Genomic DNA, 27208 nt, shown 5'->3' on the forward strand with positions numbered 1-27208 from the left:
ACCCTGACCCACTTATACTTCATCAACTAAGCGCGATAAAATGTTATTTTCCCTATTGTAGATTTATCTACGCTGTGTTCGTTTTTAAATCTCTGGTATTGTGGAAATGAGTTATGTCCCCTTATCATAAAACTACCCGATGTTATTATATAGAAAACATCAGATAGTTTAGTGATAAAGAGACGCAAGTCTTGTATTCACAATAATACGATGCAATTTCAGAATCATGTATTTTATTTTCAATATTTAATAAAAATTGTTTAATGGTATTTTTGTTAATACTTAAAAAATAATTTAATAGTATTTATTTTGATTTTGTTTTTAATATTTCAACACAAATTTTTAATGAACATAAAGAATAGGATTTTTAAAACCTTTTCAAGACATTTTCCATATTTTCAAAGTAATAATAGAAATAAGACCTTTTTCAAGGCAATTGCCTCTGAGATGGGTATATATGCTGATGACACTACACTCTATGGCAGGCACGACAGGAAGACGAATGAACACATTTCTAAAGAAATGGCAGAAACACTAGAGGAAGACCTCCAATCTGTAGTGGAATGGGGACAAAAGTGGTTGGTCACGTTCAATGCTGCCAAGACTAAACTAGTTTCATTCAATAATTACAAGAAACCCTCTCTACCACCCATAGCAATGGCCAACGACTCTTTATCTGAGAGTCCATCTTTCAAACTCCTTGGCCTAACGTTCACAGGAAACATGAGTTGGAACAATTACATTGAAGGCATTGCCAGGGCCGCTGCAAGAAAGGTGGGCTCTCTCTACCGTGCTAGAAAACTACTAACACCCGAAAGTATCCTGTACCTCTATAAGGCCACCATTCGCCCATGTATGGAGTATTGCTGCCACATCTGGGCTGGTGCATCTGCTACTAGTCTCTCGCTCCTTGACAAGGTTCAAAAGAGAGTCGCAAACCTGATAGGCCCTGAACTGGCATCTAAGCTTCAGCCTCTGTCCCATCGACGAAATGTTGCATCCCTCTGCCTTTTCTACAAGTATTTTAGTGGTGAATGCTCTGACGAACTGCAATCACTTGTACCCCCATGACGTGAGCACCCTCGACAAACCCGACAGGCTGCTAAATCCCACCCCCACACTGTAGAGATCCCTAGATGTAAAAGATCTTTTTACTCCAATAGTTTTTTTCCCCAGAACCGCTAGACTCTGGAATTCCATTTAGAGGAAGACCTCCACTCTGTAGTGGAATGGTGAGGTAAATAGATTATAACATTTAATGCTGCCAAGTTTGGAACAAATACATTGAGAATATTGCCAAGATTGCTGCAAAGAATGTGGGCTCTCTTTACTGTACTAGAAAGTTTCTCACAACTGAGAGTATCCTATATCTCTACAAAACCACCATTCACCCATGCATCCTCTATTTTCGGGCCAGTGTAACATTTTAGGGTAGTTCATTTTTTTTCTATTTCTAAGTCTGGCTAGCAAAACCAGATGAAATCGCCTTAAAAATTTAAAAAAAAAGCACATAATTTATCTCCCATAGCAAAAAAAAAATATGCCCCAGTTTAGAAGAATTTTTCTTTCACTGACCAAGAACAGACTAGATAAAGTATAGTATCAGAACAGGTACTACACTTTAACATCAGCATTGATTTACAACCAACCTAATAGTTCCCGTGTAATCAACTAAACTGTCCCATCGCTGAAATATTGTGTCCCTATGTCTATTTTACAAGTACTTTAATGGAATATGCTCCGATGAAATCTAGACACTCGTACTGTCTTTGCTGTAAATATACCCAACTAACCAGATAAGCTGCAAAGATGTTGTAAAATTTCTACTCAAATAGTTTTTTTCCTCCCAACCTGATGGACTTTGGAATTCCCTCCCAGGTCCCCACTTCCCTGACTATACTGACATGCAGAAGTTCATGTGTAGTGTGAACAGACATCTAGCTGCTCAACTCCCTACATAGTATTCTTGTCCTCTCAAATTGGTCCCAAATTGTAACCCCCTACGGCCAAATAGCACTGTGCCTTGTTTGGTGTTAATAAATAAAAAAAAATTAAGATTTTATTTTATACATTTACTATATGCAAACACTGGCAAAACAATATTTTTTCAATTATTTTTCAAGGAAAGTCATTACAATCATTATATTCAATTTATGCATTCTTTCAACGTGGCCATATCATCAAAGTCTCCTGATTTGTATACATCTGCCTATAACATATTTTCTCTACATGTAACATGTATTCTCAACCCTTTCTGGCCAGCTTTTATCATACTGAGTACATGTGCCTAATAGACAAGCAGAAATTCCCAGTAGTTGTATTAATTTTCACTTACCTTGGTTCTACGTTGGCCATAGTTGTGCGTCCAAAGTCAGTGGAATTACTAACTAAAAAAAAAAACAGAAACACTGACAGCAAGAGAAAAAAACAATCCAAGAACTTTACAAAGAAAATTTTTGTTCAAGATTTTAAAATGAAAATCTACACTTTATGAAAATCTTTCTATCTGTTTTTGAATATTAAATATCAGAAGACCTAGCCTGAATCTTAAAGCAATAATACTGGACACTTAATTTGCAAAGAACATATGATATATACAGGGGCAATGATACAATATAGTTAACAGTAAAAAACAAAAACGAAATATACTACAAGTAACTTTTACCAAAAGAAAATGTAATTTTTTACGGACGTGCATAATTTTAAAATTAAATGATATGAGATACTATTAGCATTCCCTTGCCACTCCCCAAGTGTTCAGAAGTGTGTGTGGGGGGGGGAAGAGAAAAAAGAGTATGACAAAAAACAAGAGAAAGTAAGTTCATCAAGAGAACAAAAGTATTGGAAATGGGTTTATCAACAATGGAGAGAAAGTTGTACACCAGGATAGACAAAGGAAGCTGAATGGGATTGTTAGTCAAAGTGTGTTGAACAAAAGGACCTGAGATATATTTAGACTTAATTTTAGGAGTGACTGACTTTTTACAACAGTTCATGACCGTCAGTAACATTTTGTAAACAATCAAGTTGAAGACAGTTGGCAGTTGAACATAGTAAAGGAAAGTTGCGAGTTTGAGTCAGTCAAAGGCAGATCATGGCTTGGACCCGGTCGAGAGTTTTGAGAGATCGAGATGAGCTGACATCAACAGAAAAACCAAGACATGTATATTAACACTTAGTTTGTCAAATCACAACGCAATATTACGAAAATAAATATTTTACTTGTTTGAAATTCATAATTTAACTATATAGATCGAGATGAACTGACATCAACTAATGAACTCACCCTCAACAGAAAAACTAAGATATGAACATTAACACTTAGTTTGTCAAATCACAATGCAATATTACGAAAATAAATATTTGTTTGAAATTTATAATTTAAATATATTTCGTAGTCCAACTTCATCCTCAGTATTTTGTATATCGGTGTGGTGAGGTGTGTGTGTGTGTGTGGTGGGTGCGGTGGGGTGGTTGTTAAATCAAAACAAAATGGAAAATAAAGAATAAGCGAACGTAATAACCCTGTTTAAATATCATAAAAAAAACAAAAAAAAAAAAAACAGCGAACATGATGCAAAATAAATAAAAAGCGAATGATGTTAAAACTTCTTAAAAAATCGGAAAAACAAAAACAAAAATACAGAGAACGTGATGGAAAAATAATTAAAAAAAAAAAAAAATAGCATAAATAACCGTTTACAATATTAAAACTTTAAAAATTAAAAAAAATATATTTGATATCTCGGCTTGAACGTGCAATCTTAACATAAGGACGCTGCTACTATAACAACTGGTCTATGACTGTTTGAGTGAAATTAGGTCGTTTTTTTATATATTTAAACTAATTCAAGAATGAACTTTCTTGTGCATGCATGTTTGGCTAAATTGTCATGAAGAAACGATTTTTTGCTACACCTCCCTGTAGAAAAGTGACCAGTTGAGGGTGAAGGAATTAATGTTTTTAACCAATTTTTTGATATTTGTCGTCCGAAGGGTTGAGCTTCCAAATGATACTGATCTTGTGAAAATTTGTTGTCTGTCAAAAGTTTTTGCAAGACACAAACATACATACATTCAGACAAACAGGTGAGATTTATATTATAGACTGGTGGGGTTACCCGGCGTTGCCCGGGTGTTTGTAGGTGTGTGTATGGGGGGGGGGGGTAAGTAATAACCCTGAAACGATGTTAAAAAAAAAAAAACAGTGTGTAGGGGGGGGGCGGAAGTAAACTAAAGAATAAGCGAAGTAAAAAAAAATAAACGTTGTCTGGGTGTTTAAAGATGTAAAAGAAAAAAAAAAATAGTTTTGGTCGAGATGCTGGATTGAACCTGGGACCCTTGACGCAGAGGTGAAACAAACTCCAACCACTTAACCGTCTAGGCCAAGAGTAAGAGGAATTGATTATAGTGTTAAAATAAGGCTTATAAAGCGAGTGAAAGAGGTTTGACAGATAGCCACTAAATGAGGTCATCGCGGAAGCGTTACGAGATGACGTAGCAGTATTTTATTTAATGCGTGACAGCTTTTTGGGGTTTGTTTACTTTGTTTCAATGCAGTGCAGTTTTCGCTTCCCCAAGATGATGGTGAAGGGGGGGAACCGGCTCCCCAAATGAAAGGGTATTAGCAATTGTTTGATATAAGGAGTTTAGCCCCACATTGATCAAAGCTGATTGCTTCTGGACATTGTTCCGGCACAATGCCGAGAACATACTGTTAGCTTTGAATTAGTTTCGCTTTTTATATGAAAAAGCAAAATCAACACATGAGAAGCCAAAGTAGCAATAATTAGCGGGTGATGACTGACGTTGCTCGGGACCGTATAAACAATGAAAAAATTGAATTTGGTTTTGTAATGTATTTATTATTCTTATGAGAGAGGAATTTTGTATGTTTATGTATCATTTGTTATTTCGAGCAAAAGAATATTTTACCTACATAAGACGGGTATTACACATGAAATAATTGTATCTTACCTAGGGTAGGTAATTTACAGCATGTATATGCAAGGACAGGTAATATGGAACACATTTATCTCATCAAATCCCAAGCGATGCCAGGTATTTTGCTAATATATATTCTCACCAATTTCATTCAATCCCGGGCAACGCTGGGTGTTTTGCTAGTATATATCTCAATCAATCTCATGAAATCCTGGGCGACGCAAGGTATTCTGTTAGTATATATTTTAATCAATATAATTCAATCCAAGGCAACGCCAAGTATTCTGCTAGTATATATTTGCATCTATCTCATTACATCCCAGGCGACTGTGTATTCTACTTGCATACATTTGCATGTATCTCATTGAATCCAGGGTGACACCGGGTAATCTGTAAGTATATATGTTGACGTATCTTGTTGAATCCCATAATTCTTGGATTGTTACACATTTCGACAATTTAATCCACATTATCGCTCACCTGTCTAAAATAATAACTTTGAGACACTGTCTTGGCTGGTTTTTCATTACAAACACATCATCCAAATAACTCACATTTAATCATTTTTCATAATTTTTTGATATGTTACTAATTTCAACAACCATGTCACATGATTTAACTTTTTTTGGGGGGGGGGGCACTTATAAATCGATTTAAAAATATGTAATTTTTAACATTACAATGTCACTTTTTGCCCCCCCCCCTGCAGAAAACCGATCAGCTGACCCACTTCTGATGGTCCTTTTAGGCCAATTTTTCAATATTTGTCGTCCGGAGGGTGGCGCTTTCATATGAGACCAAGTTTGTGAATTTTTGTTGTGCCTGTCGAAAGTTTTTAGCAGACAGACATACATACATACATACACACACACATTTTGCCATTTATATATATAGAAGACTAGCGAGGGGTACCCGGCGTTGCCCGGGTGTTTGTAGGTGTGTGTGAAAAAAAACAAAACAAGTGCCCGTGAAAAAAAAACGAAGCCTTGATGACGCGCAGTTGGAAAATAGTAAAGTGTGAAAAAAAAAAAAAACCAGGTGCTCGTTTTTGATTGACGTGACGGCGATAGGTATTCAGCAGTCAGCATTTTGTGCGGGACAGTTTTGAATGAGGTGAATAAATCGGTTTGTTTGTTTTTAAAAACCAGCACCCCCGTCTGATATGACGAAGTCGACAAACGTTCACTGGCTCTGGGCCTGTTATTAGAGTCGAGTTTCGCCTTTTGTTTATACCGAAAACCGAATGTAACGCGTGCTGATGCGGGAAATGTGGAATAATTAACGTTTGAAAGTCAATAAAATTAAATAGACAGGCGAGCTCCGTGGTTAAGTGTGAGATATTACAATTTATAGATGATATAAAAAGTTTTAAGAAGTTGTGAAGCGAGCGAGCGCTTCTCTGAAAGAAGCCTTTTGTGGACATTGAGGAAAAGCGTACATACATACAAACATACATATATACATTTTCGCTTTTATGTATATAGATGTCCTCTTTTTTTTTTAGTTATAATTTTTCTTAATTTTTTTCTTCCTAACACTTGGGAGGGAGGTGGGGAAGACAGACGCCGACAGTATCACAATGACAGTTATTAATTTATAAGTTACATGTAGAAATATAAAGTAACAAGATAAAAATAAGACAACATACTAAGTGTTCCTTGGAAATTGACTGGTAAAACAACTGCTGTGGAGATGGCACAAATGACACCCAAATAAACCATAAGGTATCGTTGAAACGACAGGTACTGCACAGCATCACGTCCGCTTTTACGCAGAATATCTGCATCTCTAAGCATTAAAAAAAAAAAAAAAGCAATAAGAAACATGAATAACAATAAAACAAAGTTGTCTGTGTCCAGCTAAAAATCGAAAACAACAAAACAAACACTCACAAAGTCGGTATATTTTTGACACTAATGATGCCTCAAATAAATAGTATGTAAATTTAAAAAAAGAATTATTTATTGTTTGAGCGTCACTTGGGCCAGGTTCTATCGGTGGGGGTGGTTCAGGCATCTTTAATCTTATTGCGCACTAATTTAGAAAGAACATGTCAACTCATTTCTGAAGAAACAAATTTCAGGAAATGACTCAACACCATTTCTCTTCAAAGGGAGGAAGAGGTGGCAAGAAACTTAGAAAGTAGCACTCTAAGAGCCCTCTTAAGTTTTATCTTTTTCACTCTATATGGATGAAAGAGAAAGAGGGAGTTAGAAAGAGAGAGGTAGAAAACGGTGAGGGACAAATAGAGAAAGATAGAGAGATAGAATGTTTAATAAAAATATGTTATACTTTTTAACCTCTTTTTATTTTGTTTTTAGTGGCCCCGGAGCAACACTGAATAGCACTACTAGTTTAAAATATATGTATACTAGCAGGTCATTTAGTGTTGCCAGGCCATAAAATTTGCTTAAATATGATATTTTAATTTATGCCGATTTTGTATTTATCTTCTATATAAATAAAATGAACTCATTTTTTCCCGTCTGATTTTGACATTAATAGGATTAAAAATCAAGATATTTCATGCAAATATAATATGCACAAACGGCAGAACAATATCTGAGGTGTGTTATAGGCTTATTATTTCTCAAATTCCTCGATAATCTTAGATTTCTATACTTTTTCTGCTGAGAAGTCACGGCCAAAATCGGTTAAGATCAATGGAAGTGGTAAAATATTTTCTCTCTAATAAATTCCTCCTCCCCCTGCCACCACTTAACACCGTTTGGGGATCATTCACAAGGAACAGTTGAGAAGAGAACACCGGTTTGGCTTCGTAGTTCTTTCATGTGAAGTTATTTAAAATCACTAAACTAAGCTGCAGTGCTCTGTGGCGTAGTGGTTAGCGTGCTAGACAATTCACATTATATTTTCACGTTCGCGCCGACCTACCGTAGTCGTTTTTTTTTTTTTTTTCCTAAACAACTGGAATGGACTTTTCTTGGTGGCCGAACTGTTAACGTTGCAGATGGTTTTTTTTTTTCACACTTTATTTTCCTACTTTTACTCATGACTCCGGGTTTGATCCTTCCTACTTACCTACCATAACATTTTTTAAACCCCCCCCCCTGTCCCGGAAACAAACACTCGGGCAACGCCGGGTACCCCCGCTAGTTATTAATATAGAATCAATTTTCTATTCTTTATTATATTGTACCAAATATATAGTAGTGCCCCACCCAGCATGGTCCAGTCGTAAAATACACTTAAATATATTTTAATACATGCAGATTTTGTACTAATTATTATAGAGCCAATACTCTATTGATTATTATATTGTACCCAATATATAGTAGAGATTTCCAAAGTTAAAAAAAATGACTTGGGTGCTATCAGCTAGAATCAAAACCAAAATATATAGCTCTCCAGCATTACCGTGTACCCTAAATGCTTCAATTTAATTGCTAGTTATGGCTTCACAAACAAATTCAATGAATGAATGCCTCTCCTCTTCACCCTTGACTGGAAATCTTAGTTCTTGGCCTTTGTCAGTGGTCACCATTCAACCACCCAGTAGATGACCACTGGAGACATCCATTGGAGATAATGCTTAGACAGTGTCCATTCAAAAGTATAAAGTCCATCTAGGAACATTATATTTTATCAAATTGGTCATTCCAGCATGATTCTTTGTTCAAATAGGTACTTATTTGATTTCAAATAATGAAACATTCAATAGCACAAAAACAACACTAATTTTCCAGCATCCTTGGTATTTTGAGTCTTGCTGGAGTAACTGCTTTGCTGAACCTTCTAATTTCACCTTATTCAAAACTCATCAACACACCCCTAAACCACTAATTATACACCTACCGTGTCTATAAATGTAGTTTTTTTTTCAGCAGTTAAACTATTTCTTTGATAGAAATAGCTCATGTTAAACACTTGAATGTGTGTGTGTGAAGCCATAACTAGCAGTCAAATATTAAATACTAGCAGGGCTGTCCAGCGCTGCCTGGGTGTTTGAAAAAAAAAAAAAGTTTTGGGGAGGGAGGTAGGCTCGAACCCAAATCCCTGAGGCGGAAGCGAAAAAAAAAAAAAAAAAAAGCGTGATTACTTACCTCGATGCTATGAAAGTACGGGAATGAGATTGGATGAAATTTGATGATTAAAAAGTAAATTGACAGGTGCGTAAAAATGAAATCCCGCACTTAACTTTGGCTGCGAGGTAGTTTTATTTTTGTTTTCCCCAAGTTGTTTGGGGGAAAACCAGCTGCCCATAAAAAATGGGCGTCCAAATGCAAAGCAATTGTCTGATATGATGGTTTTCACCACATTGATCAAAGCTGGTTTGCTTTCTGGATGTCCCCGGTGGGAAGGCAGGGGAATCGCCTTCACGTCATCAGTTTCACTTTATTTATATACTAAAAAGCCGAACAAACACGCGACAATGGAATCACGCAAATTTTAGAAATGTTGATGAAAATAAATCTAGACATGACGTCCCTTAGTAAATCGTACATATTATGATCTGGGGGTATATAAACAGTTGTAAGAAATAGAGAACCCCCCGCAAAAAAAAGCCTTTCTTGGACATACAAAAATGCGCTCGCCCCTTTTGCCTTTTATATATATAGACTAGCAGAGATGCCCGGCGTTGCCCGTGTGTAAAAGAAAAAAAAAAAGTTTTGGGAGGGAGGTAGGCTCGAACCCAAAGCCTTGAGGCGAATAGCCTGATGACTTACCACGACGCCATGTGGACAGAGAAGTGAGAATAGGTGAAATTAAATGTTTAAAAAAGCAGGTGTTTAAACGAATGTTAACGTGTGGTTTTCTACGTTAAACATCACGTCGTAGTAGTAGTAGAAGAAGAAGAGAAAATGAAATCACAACGCGAATTTTGTAACATAAAAGTTGTTGAAATAAAAGATACAGATGACGTCGTTCGGACATATTATAATCTAGACAGTATATAAAAAATTCTAAGAAACAGTGACCACCCCGAGTGCTCCCACCCAAAGCCTTTGGCGGATATACAAAAAAATACACGCACACACACACATTTTGCCTTTTATACATTATACATGAGATTATCTAAAAATACAAGGGGACTATTGCCAACAGGTGCAATATAAGTAAACAACTTGATGGTGCACTACACACAAAACCATTTGTTGATTGTCCAGTAAACATGTTTAGTGATAACTGGATTATCTCTGGGTTAAAAGAGGTTGCCGGAAAATTTGTGTTGTGCCTGGATATCAAGTCATTTTTTTATTTTTATTTTTAAATGTAATCATTGCAGATAAGGTGTGGAGCCACTTGATGTAAGGAGCTAACAACAACAACAATGAAAGATGATTATCACAAAGACAAAAGATACCTATTGATCTTTGTCTTTAAAAGACCAAAGCTATAGGTAGGAGGAAAACAGTCAGCAGGCAGAGAGTTACAAAGATTTTCAGTTCTGGGAAAGAAGCCATTCGAATAAGAAACTGTATTACGAGATATTAGAACAGCAAACTGATCGAGACCACAAGGCCAATGAGCTGGAATAAAGGAAACAGAGAATAGATCAGACAATTCTTAAGACATGACATAATAGTATTTATAAAAAGAGACCGGCACTAGCAACATCACATCTGTGAGAGATAAGTTGCGAAGAAGAAGAAGAAGAAAGGGTGAAACCAATCAAATTAAAGACACATTCCTGAACTTTACCAAGAACCCTCAAATGGGGCAAAGATTCACCAGTCCAAATACTCTAGAGAGAGAGAGAGAGAGAGAGAGAGAGAGAGAGAGAGAGAGGTGAGAGTGATAGAAACTGTATAAAATAAGAAAAGAGAGTCAAACAACTTACAGTAAATGAGAGTGAATGAATAGCAATAGGAAGCTATATTACAATGAGGTATCAAAAGGGTGAATTTGTGGAGACCACTAGACCAAAGAGTCAAACAAACTGGAACAAAGGAAGCAGGGAATAGATCAGATGATTCTGAAGAACACAGGCTATAATAGAAGTTTTAAAAAAGACGGAGGCTAGCAACATTATGTCTGTGAGAGAGAGATTGCAGATTACGGATATGTTTCTGAACTTTACCAAAGACTCTCAAATGGAGCAAAGATTCACCAGTCCAAATATGACAACAGCACTCCATACAGAGAGAAAGAGACAGACAGACAGACAGAGAGGGTGATAGAAATTGTATAATGACAACATTAGATTTGTAATTACACTACTTTTGGATCCCAATTCTCAACCTATCAAATCCAAAATAAGAGAGCGGCACTCCTCCCTGGTACCTCGACTGAAAGCTATTATTCATAAGGCATCAAACATACATAATTAATTTATTGCAAAATTATTTCCTAAAGTTTACAAGATAATTTCAAATATGGATTAAAATGTTTGAAAAGTAAACTTACTTTACACGGATAAATGCTGGAATCCAAGAACAAAATCCCTAGAAAAACAAACAAAAAATATTTACATGTATAAAACAATACTATATATATATATATATATATATATTTTTTTATTATAGATTAAATAACTTTAGGTGCTAATTCGTATATTTTTTATATCTTGGACAGATCTGCTAGATCAAGAAACTATCACGTTGGTGCAAAAGTTTTTGCTGGTTTATAGAAAGGGCATTTTAAACGGTTGCAATTTATTTTGTACATATTGTTATTACTTAAACATATCACTATGATTAATTTATAACTTTCTTTCAAATTATTAATGGTATCATTCATATTTTTCTGCAATATGCTCCTACATGTTGACCCCCCCCCCCAAAAAAACGACCTTCTTTTGTCCACAGAAATGGAGTCATCTTCCATCATGATAATGCTCATCCTCACACAGCACTACTGACCAACCTAGGAGAATTATGTTGGGGAATCTTACCCCGTTCTGCATATTATCCTGATCTAACTTCCTTGGATTATCACTTATCTTGAGGATTACAAAACCATTTAGATGGCCGTAGGTTAACATCAAGAGAGGAGTACTTTTTGTACATATTTTTTTTTTTCCTTTATTAGATGACAGCATGGCACTCACATTTTGGCCAACAAATTTCCAATGTTGGGTTAGAAGACACAAAAGCATTGCATGGCTATTGCACAGTATTTTTCAAGAAAATATAAATGTGTGTCTATCTACACACACACACACACACACACAATCTAACCCAGATATAAGAGACCTAATATAAGAAAAACGGATATAAGAGAGATTTTCTCTGGTCCCAAATTAGAGCCTGTGTTAATATACAGTGTAAACCGGATATAAGAACCCCATATATAATATAAACTAGATATAAGAGATCTTCGCCCTCACCAGAGAAGTCTCTTATATCCGGGTTACACTGTATATGCATATATTTTATATACTTGGAAAACAGAATATATTGCTTGTATAAATAAATGTACAACTAATATATATGTTCATTTATACAAACATTATCATCTACATATGTGCATGCATGTTCCAGCAATACCTCGTTTCAAAGATAATTCAGACTGATAAAAAAAAAAAAAAAAAAAAAAAAAAAAAAAAAAATCATTTTCCAGATCACTGGCAATTTTTTTTTCAGCCTAATGATGTGGTCTTTCTGAAAAAGAGGTACTGCAGAAACATGTATGCATATATATATATAGCTAATAATGTTTATATAAATAAACATTATAAACATGATCTGTTCATTCATCGAGCACTCTTTGATAAATACAGGAGTTTCAGTGGATTTACGTCAATGGAAATCCAAACCATACAACAAGTGTGTGTTTATTAATACAAACATACATTTTTTCACATATTTTCAAATTTATGCTAACCAGTGATGCATTTTTTTTTTATACCTTTGAAAGTCCATGGATTTAAGGATTTTTCATTATTATAATTTCCTGTTTGAATTTGGTGGATCAATAAATGTTGTGTAGTAATTTATTCAGTTTTATTTTCATCACATATTTTCCTATTTCTTATACATGTTTCAATATTATAGAGTATAAATTTTCTTTCATTTATTATTCCATTTATGTTGGCCCAGAGTCAAAAGTGACTTTGCAACTGGATAATCCTTCAATCGCAGTAATTATTATTTCCTACACTGAAGATTGCGTAAGCATGCAACATTAGTGCCTGTAGGTAATAATGATAAATATATATATATATATTTCCATTAAAAATATGGAAATAAAAATACAATCAATATGAATTGTTTGAAAAATAAATAAGTTTGTATTATTCGGACTACTCTTTTCATTTTGAAAATTATTGTCACGTTTCGGTCAATATAACTTCTAACATTCTTCAGGTGTATCTTAGCGAACTCTGGAATCTTTCTGTCAAACTTGGGAATCTGCAGAGAATTCGTGAACGGAATTTATTTTATTTAATCCACGGGTGGGAGCATGCTCTCGTTCTGTCAGCCATGACTGGGCAGAAGTTCTAAGTAATTTCGCAATTGAATTTTGAGTGTTGCCCGCACTAAGGATTGAACCTTAAACCTCTAGAAGGAGGTCGCTAACAATTAAATTTTACTTAGTACTTGTGGACCTGTGGTATAGCGCATAAAGTACCCGAAAAAGATTACCGAGAAAGACACACATGAAGAAGGTCAGAGGTTACATCAACCGAAATGTGAAAATAAAACTCAAGATGAGAACAGCCGTCTGAATAATCCAAATAATATGAATCATCAATCCTCATTTTAAAAATTAAAAAACAAATATTTAATACTCTGTCTTGAGAGTGCAGAGTGGCATCAAGGGATTCTGTTGAACCTTCTGCAGATGGATCATGGCTGCCGTAGAAAAGAGTAGTCCATCTGAAAGTAGAATAAAAATAGGTTAAAAATTGCAGAAGCTTTTTTATGAATATGTCTATCATAATTATATAAAAACAGGATCATTTAATACAGGATGAGGTAAAAAAAAAAAAAAAAGAAAAAAAAAAAATAGGTGTTTTTGAAATTGCTATTACTCCGCCCTATATTATTAGTATTCCGATTACACGTCGCTACATAGTACAAATATACTATAACCGTCATGCATGGTGCAAATAAAATATACAATACTCCTCTTCCAACGACATCCAATGAGTAACATCACTAAATTCGGCTGTTCCGGGTCCCGGTTGGTCACCCAGCATCTGGCGGTCACTGATGAAGATCTTGGATATTGAAAGATCCTGTCTGATGACTCACCACTTCCCCCACATTGTCTTAAGATCAAAGGGGCAAATTGCACGGTACTAGCCATCAAGGTCTGGGTCGCTGGGGAAAAAGGGTGGTTTTAGCCAAAAAAATAAAAAGAACAACTCAACACCTTGGTTTGAAGAAGACGATAATTATTAGTTAAAACGGAAAGAATATACATTTCCACAAGTCCTTTAAAAACTGGTCTGAACGGCATTTAGTTGGCAAAGTCTGGGCGATTTCACATCAATTCTAAGTTCTATGGTTAGTCCATTAGTAGTGGGGATCCTGGTGAGGAGCGTGCATCATCATCAGCAAATGGCCATAAAACTTTCCTTCCCAGTGACTGTCTGCTGTCTTTTTCAGTGAACACCAGCTGTAAAAACTAACTTGGCAACTGTTTGGGGGGGGGGGGAGTACCAGTTTTATGTCATATTAGAAATACATTAAATAGGTCCTGTTTTTTTTTTTTTTTTTTTTTTTTTTACAAAGGCATGCCATATTATAATTTAATAATGAATTATTTTGTTTGTTCCAGATAAAACTAACTTCCAAATGTGGACAATTGAATATAAGGTCTTTGCATACGAGGGGTATGTGAAAAGTAACGAGTCAGTCATAGCTGCTCAGAGAGAATTTTGTCAGCACTTTAACCTAACTCGACATCAGGCAGTTCACAAAAGAGACAATTCTAAACTGGGTTCATTCTCTTCGCACAGACGGCATACTGCAGACCTGCTGCAGAGAGTGGATGCAACCTTTCATAAATGCATGCATACTGGCATCACCGAAAATGGGCATCACATGAAAGATATCGTATTCCACACTTGACTTTATTAAATGGCAAAAAAATTATTTCATTTTCAATAAAATTTTATATTTCATGATTTTTTTTTTTTTTTAGAAACACCTGTTATTTCTGCCCCACCCTATATAACTATTTGAAAAGCTATAAAATTTGTTCATTAACTTAATTTAAGATTTACCATTATCTACTTAAGCAGCACCTCCTCTGCTTGTTTGTATGCCGGTTCGTATTTTGAATTTTTGGTAAAGAATATCTGATGCTTGTTTACGTTGGTGAGCATTTAAATCAACGCATTTCAGGTGAAAACATTAAGTACTTACGTGCTACAGTAAAATTGGTATGAATTCCAAAATTACGAAAAATGATCCAATAGATGTGCTAGGTATTTTTTTTTTTTTTTTTTTTTAAACCAAAAATCATCCACAATTACATGCTGTTTAAAAATTGCAGACTCTTAATTTAAGTAAAGGGAGATAAGTCAGTCATACTAAATTGGTCATGCAGCTCTTCCACATAAAAACGTGATAAAACTTGATAAATTATAGTTTTACTTGTAATTATTTTTTTACTGGATCATTTTCACAGGGATCATATTATTTCAGGTTATTTGTGAATATATAGTCAATAATTATATTTGTTGATCTGTACAGAAGCATTTTCATCCAATTTTATTCTTCATATTTGTGTCTTACCACTCATAATGACCACTCCCAAAACAAAATTGTAACAAATAAAATAAAATTTTAGTTGGTATAACCAGTATAACCATATAAAAATTTGAATTGAAACCGTTTCATGCATAGGATTATTGAAAATGCTGAATCCCGTTATCAGATTATAGAAATAGAAAAGTTAAGAAATAAATAGGCAAAAAATGTTTAAAAAAAGGAAACATAAAAAGAAGCATGCTAAATATTTAAATTGTTGTTAGATAATAAAGAGGAGGCGGAGCTGAGATAAGAATGGCTTTGATTGGTCTAGAGAGATCACATGTTAGAAAAGAGGGGCATTTCACCAAGTCAGCAAGTAAAATGAGTAGTTGGTAAGTAGGAACATAGATCTATGCATACTCATTTGAAAGCCTCCGATCTACAGGGCCGCTTACCTAAGTAAATGATAATTGGATTGATATGAGAAATATTCAACAAAGAATAAAATCGAAATGTATAAAAAATGCTTAAAATGAAAACATTATCAATGTTCATATCATCATTAAGTGATGGCCATCCTTTTCTTTTCATTTTATTAAATAATGATCAGCAATTAAAAATGACAAATTCTATACCTTTTTCTTTTCTTTATTGGAATCTTTCACTTATTATTTCCCAGACACCTTAAGTAAACAATCTGCCCTGACCTGGACATCTAAAGCAGCCAATCTGCCCTGACCTGGACATCTAAAGCAGCCAATCTGCCCTGACCTGGACATCTAAAGCAGCCAATCTGCCCTGACCTGGACATCTAAAGCAGCCAATCTGCCCTGACCTGGACATCTAAAGCAGCCAATCTGCCCTGACCTGGACATCTAAAGCAGCCAATCTGCCCTGACCTGGACATCTAAAGCAGCCAATCTGCCCTGACCTGGACATCTAAAGCAGCCAATCTGTCCTTACCTGGACATCTAAAGCAGCCAATCTGTCCTTACCTGGACATCTAAAGCAGCCAATCTGTCCTTACCTGGACATCTAAAGCAGCCAATCTGCCCTTACCTGGACATCTAAAGCAGCCAATCTGCCCTTACCTGGACATCTAAAGCAGCCAATCTGCCCTGACCTGGACATCTAAAGCAGCCAATCTGCCCTGACCTGGACATCTAAAGCAGCCAATCTGCCCTGACCTGGACATCTAAAGCAGCCAATCTGCCCTTACCTGGACATCTAAAGCAGCCAATCTGCCCTGACCTGGACATCTAAAGCAGCCAATCTGCCCTTACCTGGACATCTAAAGCAGCCAATCTGCCCTGACCTGGACATCTAAAGCAGCCAATCTGCCCTGACCTGGACATCTAAAGCAGCCAATCTGTCCTTACCTGGACATCTAAAGCAGCCAATCTGCCCTGACCTGGACATCTAAAGCAGCCAATCTGTCCTTACCTGGACATCTAAAGCAGCCAATCTGTCCTTACCTGGACATCTAAAGCAGCCAATCTGCCCTGACCTGGACATCTAAAGCAGCCAATCTGTCCTTACCTGGACATCTAAAGCAGCCAATCTGTCCTTACCTGGACATCTAAAGCAGCCAATCTGCCCTGACCTGGACATCTAAAGCAGCCAATCTGCCCTTACCTGGACATCTAAAGCAGCCAATCTGTCCTTACCTGGACATCTAAAGCAGCCAATCTGCCCTTACCTGGACATCTAAAGCAGCCAATCTGCCCTTACCTGGACATCTAAAGCAGCCAATCTGCCCTGACCTGGACATCTAAAGCAGCCAATCTGCCCTTACCTGGACATCTAAAGCAGCCAATCTGCCCTGACCTGGACATCTAAAACAAACAATCTGCCCTGACTTCAGACAGCTAAAGAAATCAATCTGCCTTGATTCCAGACACCTAAACAAACCAATCCTGGACATCCAAATTAATCAACCTGCCCTGACCCCAGATACCAAAAATGACTAATAGAAAAGCAGCATTCCTGTACCCACCTTCATTTTATAATTTAGTTCCAACATTCCATGAACAATGATTCTGACAAAAAGAATTGCTGTTTTATGTGTCAACTATTGCTTTAAGTGATATGTAGATATTTTCAATCTTCTCTGAGTATTCATGTGCTCGACTGAGCTTCAATCTATGGTACCGACCCCTGTAAAATATTCACATGAACACACATCTAACTACCACCACTGTCAACAATTTCCCGCACTCTGTGCACCTAAAAACTAAACAAAAATTCCATGAGCAAAGGTTTTATCCTAGAACTACCCTTCTACAAGGATGCTCCTGAGCTAACTATAACATGGCTATTTTTTTAAAAGTCCAATGTAAACAAATTCTTGTTGAGTTGTCCTCTTAAATAATAAAATTTTACTCAATTTCTACCATTACCAATTATCGTAGTATTGTCTTCCCAAGCACTCGACGCTCATTAACCTTTATCCTCAAAAAAGCATTGGTCATCAAGCTTTGATCTTAGCCAGCCATTATAATCCTTTTCTGATAACAGTGGGGCGATAATCTTTTTAGCCTTCCTTATCTATATAGTCATGGGTTAAGTCATCCAGAAACTACTCAAGTAAAGCACCATCGACTGAAGGGACGCATCTATCAGACGATGGTGAAAATCATTCTTCCATCCTTCTCTGTGGCTGTGAGATCACTGAAGTTAAGCAACGTTGAGCCTGGTCATTACTAAAATGGGTAACCAATTTGAGAATCCCAGGCACTTTATGTAGGAGGATGGCAACACCTCTCTGCAAGAGTTGCAAAAACCTAACGTCATCATCTCCCCTGATAGCGATATACATGCGATTGGGGACCGTTTGTGAATTTCATACCCCCTAGTAATACAAAAAAAAGAAAAGAAAAAATTAAAATGTCTGGAATTACTTAAACAAAATAAAGTTGTCACTTTTTGGTTTATTTATATTACAATATGGGGAGTTGGATTTTGGTTCAGCGTTTAACGACACGGATTGATAACCTTAGTGTCCCAAATTCGAATCCCGTTCGTTCCACATAAATCCCTTTTACTTAGGATGCTGACAACTTTCATATGGTACCTCCTGTAAGTATCTGATGTCTTTCTAGAAAGAATCCTGACTATAAAAATATTGGGGAAACCAATACCAACAACAAAATCTTCAGATTCATACAGATAAGAAAAAAAGAGAAAAAAAAGGTTAATGACACGGACAGACAAACCGAGCGTTTCAAGTTCGAATCTAGTTCATTCCACAAAATCACTTTCACTTAGGATGTTGGCAACCTTCACGTGGTCCCTTTCGTAAGTACCTGATGTCTTCCTAGAAAAATATCGGGGAAACCAATGCCAACAATAGAATTTTTGGATTCATACAATAGGATGATGATTACAACATAGAGAAGGCTGGATGAAGCGACCAAGAAATGGTACTGCTATCATTTAAGCTAAATCTCTCTCGCTCTCTTTGTCTGACAAAGCAGCATATGGTCATGTAATAGTTTGAGTTAAAAAAAAGTTTTCTTTTTAAACTTGGCGATGAGAATCTCTTACACACACCATTTTTGCAGCAAGTATAACAGGAAATAAAATAAGGAATCTTTGGTAGGAAATATTCTCGTGCTCGAAAAATTAATAAATGTCTATATTTTAAAATGTAATATTTTCTTCTTTTTTTTTTAAATTAAAACATTTTTTTTCCTCGCATTTAGGATTCAACTTGCTATTAGGTTGTTTTTTTTTTAATTTCATTAAAAAATGCAATAATTAGATAGAAGAAAAATAGAAAAAAAAAAAAAAGAAATGGAAAAAATCTTTTATAAAATACAAGGAGCTCAACTTGCTATAATTTTCCTTTTTTAATTTTATTAAAGGATGCAATAATTAGATGTTTTGAAATTGTGCTGAGCAACATACTTTTTAGGATTCCCTAAAAGTCAATATTAACCATAACCAAGTAAAACCAAAAACAGAAAATAAAAAGAAAAAAGAATTAGATAGAAAAGGGGAGAAAAGAGAAATGGAAAAAAAAGAAAAAGAAATCAATAATTTCTATTTATTAAGTTAGGTCATTTATCACATTGGCAGTGAGATTAAAATGCAAAATCCATATTCAAAATAAAAGAACAATAGTTTTCTAATGTACTAATCAGTGCATACCATTGACATACTAAGGTTAACTAATTTGTATATTGCTTTGCAAAAGGACATCGCATTAATTCACTATTCATTATTATTGTTTTCTAATTCATTGATTGTTTTCATTGTATTAAAACATTTTTATAGAAGAAAATCTTTCCATCATTTTTTTTTTTTTTTTTTTAAATAAATTTACATCTTCTAGAAATTGCAATTTATCCATTTTTTTTTTTTTTAATTTTCTTATTTTGTTCGAGCTGGAGATGGGGCATTCTACCAGATGCTAGACATTCATCCTTCATCCAACTGAGAGATCTTTTTAAGATCCTAACTGTCCCTTGTATCTCTCTTGCATTTGATTCACCGGAGATATTTGCCAGATAGATTTTGAAATTCTTTTTAAGGAGTTCAGTTGCTCTTATAATTACTAGTGTGATGGAGATCTTCCTAAGATTCCAGTTTCTTTTAATGTTGTAAATAAGACCTTGATATTTTGTTATCTTTTCCCTTTCAGCTCTGTTTAACCAGCGTCATTGAGGACACAAGCTTCTACCAAGGTTACTCCTTTCTACTTGTCCCATATCATTATGTCAGATTTATTAGTTCCATTTTCTAAGTACTTAACTATAGGAATTACTTAAGCATAGTGGATAGTGTATGACTTATTTCCAACTATTCTTTCTGGCATATGTTCTCAGGATCTGCTGCTATATTCAATATTCAACTTCTTACAAATGACCCAGTGGAGATATTTATACACCCTATTGTGTTGCATTGTATTTTCTCGACAGAACCTTACTTGTAATTGCTGAGACCACTTATTTTCTTAAAAGCATTGGTCATCAAGCTTTGATCTTAGCCAGCCATTATAATCCTTTTCTGATAACAGTGAGGCGATAATCTTTTTAGCCTTCCTTATCTATATAGTCATGGGTTAAGTCATCCAGAAACTACTCAAGTAAAGCACCATCGACTGAAGGGACGCATCTTTCAGACGATGGTGAAAATCATTCTTCCATCCTTCTCTGTGGCTGTGAGATCACTGAAGTTAAGCAACGTTGAGCCTGGTCATTACTAAAATGGGTAACCAATTCGGAAATTCCAGGCGCTGTATATAAGAGGATGTCAACGCCTCCTTGCAAGAGTAGCAAAAACCTAACGTTGTCATCTCCCCTGACAGGGATATACATGCGATTGGGGACCGCTTGTGAATTTCATACTCCCATGAAACTTCCTCCTTCGGAGGAAGCCGGTTAAACCCAAATGGGGTGAGTGCTGATACACACACACACACACTGGAAATCGTGAACAACAACTGTCTTCCCAACATATTGCACTGCCGCCATGGGGATGGTGTTCTGGTTTCTACTTTCCGTCGAAGATTAAACCTACTCACCCTACCATCAGTTCTTCTTTAAGGATATCTCCGGAGGTTTGGACATACAGTTTGTCACCCAGAAGGAGAGCTCATTTGCAAGGTCCTCTCTCTCTCTACCTGGCTGATATGAACATGTCGGTAGACAGCTGAAAACTTGGGCGACAACAATTAAGGATGAGTTCTATCTGTCCCACAAATAGTTGGTCACTAGCGCTGGAATCAGAATCGGTTAACCATTTCCTGCGATCTGGACTGCGATGGCTCAAGATACAGTTCATGCTCAGGAGGAAGCCAGCTTAATCTGACCTGGATGATGGCTAATACAAGTAGAAGTTCAAATAAGTAAATGAAGCATGATGTGTTTTTATTTTTTTTAGGTATCAAAGTGAAATGCTTATTTTATTTATTTTAATTCGGTGATATTTGTTAATCTTAACTTTTTTACAGTTCAGAATTTTTTAAATGAGAAAGGATTGTGTTATTTGAATTAATCAAACTAATATTCTCATCTTGAGTATAATTTGCACAACGTTTATGTCAATGCAACCTCTGACCTTCAAGTGTATAAGCCGCCATGTTTGATATTGGGAAAGAGCTAACTTTACACTTCCGAGGTTTCTTTAATGGTTTAATTAAATCCATTAACCAATCATAAGTTCTTACTTATTTTTGTAAATAATACAAACTTAACTTATTTATTAATTTCTAATAAAAACTTCTTCCATTTTTATTTCTGTAAAAGTGTTTTATATATTGTTAATTATTTGTACATGAAAGGACAATTACTTTTTATTGTTCTACATATAAAATGGATTGTTTTAAGAATTTGAACATTTTTTTTTATTGTACATTTTTTACAGTCAATTTTTATTTATTATTATTTTAGCAGTTGTACTTTTATTTATTTATTTACTTTTTGAGCAGGTAAAAAAAAATGACATTAATGGTTTGAAAGTAAGGCAATGAATCATGATGTTTATAATAAGATAAATTGGGCTGCTCGTCAACCCCACCTCACCCCACTATCTTTCACTGGGTAACTTTTTTTTTTTTTTTTTACTTTTTGAATGTTGTCTAGATTTTGACAACTGACTTAAGGTATTTTTGCAATGCCGAATCAGGTAATGGCATCCGTTTTTCCCATCAGGTCAGGTTTTTGTATTAAGTTGATTTGAAAAAAAAAAAAAAAAAAAAATCAGATCTTGTGACAAAATCGATTACATTTTCATGGCATTATCTGCTGATTTTTGTCAACACACATCATCGTAAATATGTTTTTTAAGAGAAAAAAAATGTTTTGCCAACAATTGATTACCTGATAGAAACATCAATTACTGTAAACTGGATGGTAGACATTGATAAAGGTAAATACATTTAAATTGCATGTTGTCTCATCACTGTTCAAACTTCAGGGCTTGAGCTTTTGTTTCTTCAAACTTCTGGAATGTTCAGTGACAATGAGGTCTCTCTTCAGATCCCAACAGTAGTCAACCATTATGACTGCATCCCAGCGACCCTGATACCTCGTCTCTATCTCTTTCAGGTTATTATGGAATCTCTCCTCCAACTCGTCACTCATTGAACCCAGATTCTCAGGAAACTGGTCCATATGTGAAAATAGATAGTGTATCTTGCTGCTAGCCCCCTTCCATTTTCACTTGAATTATTCAAGATTTTAGGACATGCATTATGCGTCACCTATTCTCACTACATGTTAATTATTTGATAATTATTCTTTTATAATAAAGTGATATAGTTTTCTTGAAGCATTGCGTGCAATCTGTATAGAGATGAGTATTATAATGCAAGAAATTGAAATAGTAAAGCTTACTTGTAATGTTTCTACATTTTTAGGATGAGGATTGATAATATGTATTCTTTAAATCGTTGTGAAATGTTCTTAGAAAAGCAGAAACATATCAATCAGTAGTCAATCCAAATTCATACAAAAAAAAAAAAAAAAAAAGGAAATGACTTAACACTCTTTCTGTTTCATAAATATATAACGCTTGTGAATTCTTACAACTATTATTCGTTTGAAAAAAAAAAAAAAAGAAAAAGGATGAAAACATTCTTCCATTCATGAATAAGAGCCAATGTCAAGATACACCCAAAAACGGTCAGGTTATATTGGTTGAAACATTGTGAGGATAATACCAAAGATGAGAACAATAGTCCGAACAATTTAAATAATACATAAAATCTCACTTGTTTAGTCACAACTTTATCTAATGTGTGAATAAACAAAATTTAGTAGAAAAAAAATTCTAAGTAGAAAAAAAAATTACTTCGCTTTTCTCCTCAAGACAGACATATTTCCATTCCTTGCCTAGTGATAACTTTCTCATACACTCTTTTGTTGTTTTATATATAATATTAATTGTTAATAATTTGGACGATTTTTTAAATTTAATCTCGTTTTAAATAAAAAAGCAAGTATTTATTTATGTCTGCAGTTAGCTATAATTTCTTGTTTTTTGTTTAATAAATTAATTTTATTTTCGAAGTTTATAATTTGATATTTTCCTGAAAGCATAATGTACAGTTTGTACTATTTATATTGTAAAGAGGAGTTTATTTTAACATTTGATATCAGAACTAATATTTTATTTATTTTTTACATTTTTTGTCCCATATATATTTAGATAATATGGTGCTATTTTAGTGTTCATATTTTCTTAATGTTTAACTAAGTGGACAAAAAAAAAAAAAAAAGGGGGCTGGGGCAAGATAATACAGTTATCAACAACAGAAAGCAGAGGGAAGAAAAAATAAGAAGAAAAGCAGTGGATCCTTTCTTTTCTTATCATATTGCAAAATTATAACCAATCAAAATTCTGAAATTCTTTATTGAAAGAAAATTATTGCGAAAAGCTTCCATAGTACAAACTTTATAAAATAGACAAAATCATTTTTATAACAATTAATAATAAAACTAATTCACAAAAAAAAAGTAAATAATAAATAAATGAGCAGATTTACTTAAAAAATTCAAGCATTTTTAAAAAGATGTAAATACATTGGTTCACATGGTGTTTAACCTATTTTTTTTGTTATAGGAAATAATTTTCCATAAATAAAAATTATAAGCATATATCTAATTCAGTGAGCCTATGAAAGGTATATTTTTATTATTTAACCAGTCTCCAATTTTATCTATCAATATTTTTCATGGAAATCGTGCCAGACAAAGCATGAAGACACTTGACGTAAGGAATTAAAAAAATACTGCTTTAAGATCAAAGTTTAGCCAACAATAAGCGTTAAATGATTATAGCTAAGAAGGCAGCAATTTTTTCCCTTTGTCAGATATCGCTCATGGAATGTGAGAAGTAAAAGGACAAAATAATGTCAATGAGAAATATGGAGCTGCAGAAAGTAAACAGGATTCACTTTCTACTCTCCTTAAAAATTAAATCTGAGTTAATGTCTTTTTTTTTGTGTGTGTTCACCTAAATAACAGTAAATAGACGCTAAAATATATGCAGAGATGTTTTGAAAAAAAAAAAAAAAAACTTTGTTATAATTAGATGTAATTTATAATTAACTGACCAAGTCACTTATCCTTTTTCTTAGCTTTCTCTGTATTTCTCTCATCCCCTCTTACTCAACGTTGATTTCACTATTCGCTAATGTTTTACTACCTCTCTGAGCATTCAGAGAAAGAGGGACTCATTTTTACCGTCGTTACCCAATTTACATATGTGTACATTCCACAACCAGATTGTCTTCTGAAGGTTGATGGTTCAATCCTTAGTACAGCTGATAATACCTCCCTACTTCTATTTCCTCCCAAGAGAGATGTTATCAGTTCATCTCTGCGTTTTTAAATTTTTTAATTTACATGGCAAGTACTCAACTGAGCTTCAATCTATGATCCTCCACCCTTGAAAAATATTCGCAACAAATATTCAACTAGCTACAACTTTCAACAATTCCCCTTACCCTCTATAAGTGCTTAAAACTAAATGAAAATTCCATGAGCAAAATTTCTTTCCTAGAAATTACCTGTCTGTTGAAAACAATACTACGGGGCTGCTTCACAGTTGACTAGTACATGATCGTTTTCAAATTTAATGTAAATAAGTTCTTGTTAAGTTGTCCTTTTAAATAATATTCTACCCAAGTTCCGCCATTACTGATCATCAAGATGGAGTGTCACAGACTAGCCGACATTCATTAAACTTTGCCCTCAAGTGACCTTAGGGCCTTGATAAATAGTGAAAAAAGAATTACTCAAAATAACATTTCTACCTTCTATACAGTCAAAACCTTGTGAATAAAGCAACTAAATCGAAACCTTGTGAATATTAGTCTAAGTCATCATCATATTCAATTTAACGTCCATTTTACATGCTGGCATGTGTTGGACAGCTTTTAGAAATTGACTTCCAAAATAACCTATTTTTAACAAAATCTTTATCTCTTTCTTTCAAATTCATCCTTATAACTTTATCATATTTTTTTCCCTGACCTTCCCCTGCCAACTGTTTTTTCTACCTCAGCTGTTCTACACCTAAGTTTTTAAATTTTTGAAATGAGGATTGATAATTAATATTATTTGGATTATTATGTTCTCATCTTCATATGTTTCAGCCGATGTAACCCTTGACCTTCTTCAGATGTATCTTGTCAAACCCTGCAGTCTGCACGGAACACTGCATTTAATTCACGGGGGTGACATGCTCTCATTTTGTCAGCCATGACTAGGTAAAAGTCCTAATTAATTCACAATTGCATTTTTGGGTAATGCCCGCAATGAAGATTGAACCTTCAAACCCTAGAAGTGTGTAACTTACAACTGAATTTTACCAAGTAATGTATCCAATATGCCACACAAGGACCCATGGCGCTGTGTAAAGTTACACTCTTACATTGATCGAAACGTTGTGCAAATGATATTCATGAGAACAGTAGTCTGTATAGACCAAATAATATGGATTAAGTTATGTTAAACTGAAACAGACAACTGACCCCCGACATTAAAATGCAACTCGTCACCCGGATTCCAGAGGGAGAATTAATTTATGATATAATTCTCCCTACCTCTCTGTCTGGGCGACGCAAGCATAACAGCCGAGAACTTGGACAACCACCATCAAGGAGGACTACGAAAGAAGATCATAGTCAAAATAATCTGCTCCTTTTGATTTCTGGTTTTTGCTGTTCGTTTGGTTGGATAATTAGACATAGTCAAGTGGACAAGAAAGCCATTCTTAACAAGGTAGAGTGGGACTTTCATGTTATCTGAGATAATCATTAATCAAAAGGAACCATATCTTTCTTGTCACTGTCATCCCATCTGCAGAGCAGAAACCAAAAGTCAAAATGAGCAGTCAATCTTGGCTATAATCCATTACCTTGTTGTCAAAAGTGATTGATGGAGCAAGCAAACTCCTTTATAGCATCAAATAAGTGGCTTCCAATGACATTGTTCACCATCATGTATGTTGACTCCAAAGATTCTATTGTTGGCATTAGTTTGCCTGATGTTTTCCTTGTCAGAATTCTTTCTATAAAGATATCAGGCATTATGGGAAAAACTGCATGAAGGCTGCCAACATCCTAAGTGGAAGTGATTTTTGTGGAATGAACTGGATTCAAACTTGGAACAATCAGGTCGTCAGTCCATGTCATTAACCACTAGACCACATCCACCTCCCACCTCTATATTAATGCTGGCAAAAGAGAATTTAACAGCCATAACAAAATGAAAATTAAGCTGAGAAATGAAAACAACATCCAGGAATTTGTATAACTCAGCAGCAATGTTTGTGACGGACTGTGCAGCATATAGAAGAAGTCTTTGTCCTTTGATAAACTTAAGAGGGGTTTTTAAATAATGTTATTCAGAAAGCCATTCTTAACATGGCAGAAGAAGGGAGCTTTCATGTTCTGAGAGGAAGATAATCATTAATCAGAAGGGACTATATCTTTCTTGCCACCATCATTCCATTTGTGGAGGAGAAAACGGAAGTCAAAAAGAGCAGACATTCTTGACTATAACCAAGAAGGATGATGAGAATTTATTTCAGAGATCGAATCCTTAGTTCTATTTTGTTGTGATAGTTCTGTTTGCCACAAATTATCCAACAACTGCAGGGATGGAAGAACCAAAAATAACCATCTTTAATGGTTTGAACAT

At 34.9% G+C, this 27208-nt stretch overlaps 1 protein-coding gene across 4 annotated transcripts in view; it reads right to left on the minus strand.

The window, feature by feature from the left end:
* Positions 1-27208, minus strand: part of LOC145255782 (mechanosensitive cation channel TMEM63B-like) — a 190510-nt gene that overhangs the window by 82936 nt on the left and 80366 nt on the right. For all 4 annotated transcript variants that reach the window (XM_080114452.1, XM_080114451.1, XM_080114454.1 and 1 more), the window contains 4 exons: positions 13640-13727; positions 11314-11351; positions 6593-6732; positions 2336-2387 (listed from right to left, as the gene is read on the minus strand). In XM_080114452.1, the coding sequence (XP_079970578.1) occupies positions 2336-2387; positions 6593-6732; positions 11314-11351; positions 13640-13727 (318 nt within the window). The remainder of the gene's footprint in view (positions 1-2335; positions 2388-6592; positions 6733-11313; positions 11352-13639; positions 13728-27208) is intronic.

The sequence above is a fragment of the Euprymna scolopes genome, chromosome 31 (assembly GCF_053919585.1).
Source record: "Euprymna scolopes isolate OS-2025 chromosome 31, ASM5391958v1, whole genome shotgun sequence".
Lineage (NCBI taxonomy): Eukaryota > Metazoa > Mollusca > Cephalopoda > Sepiida > Sepiolidae > Euprymna > Euprymna scolopes.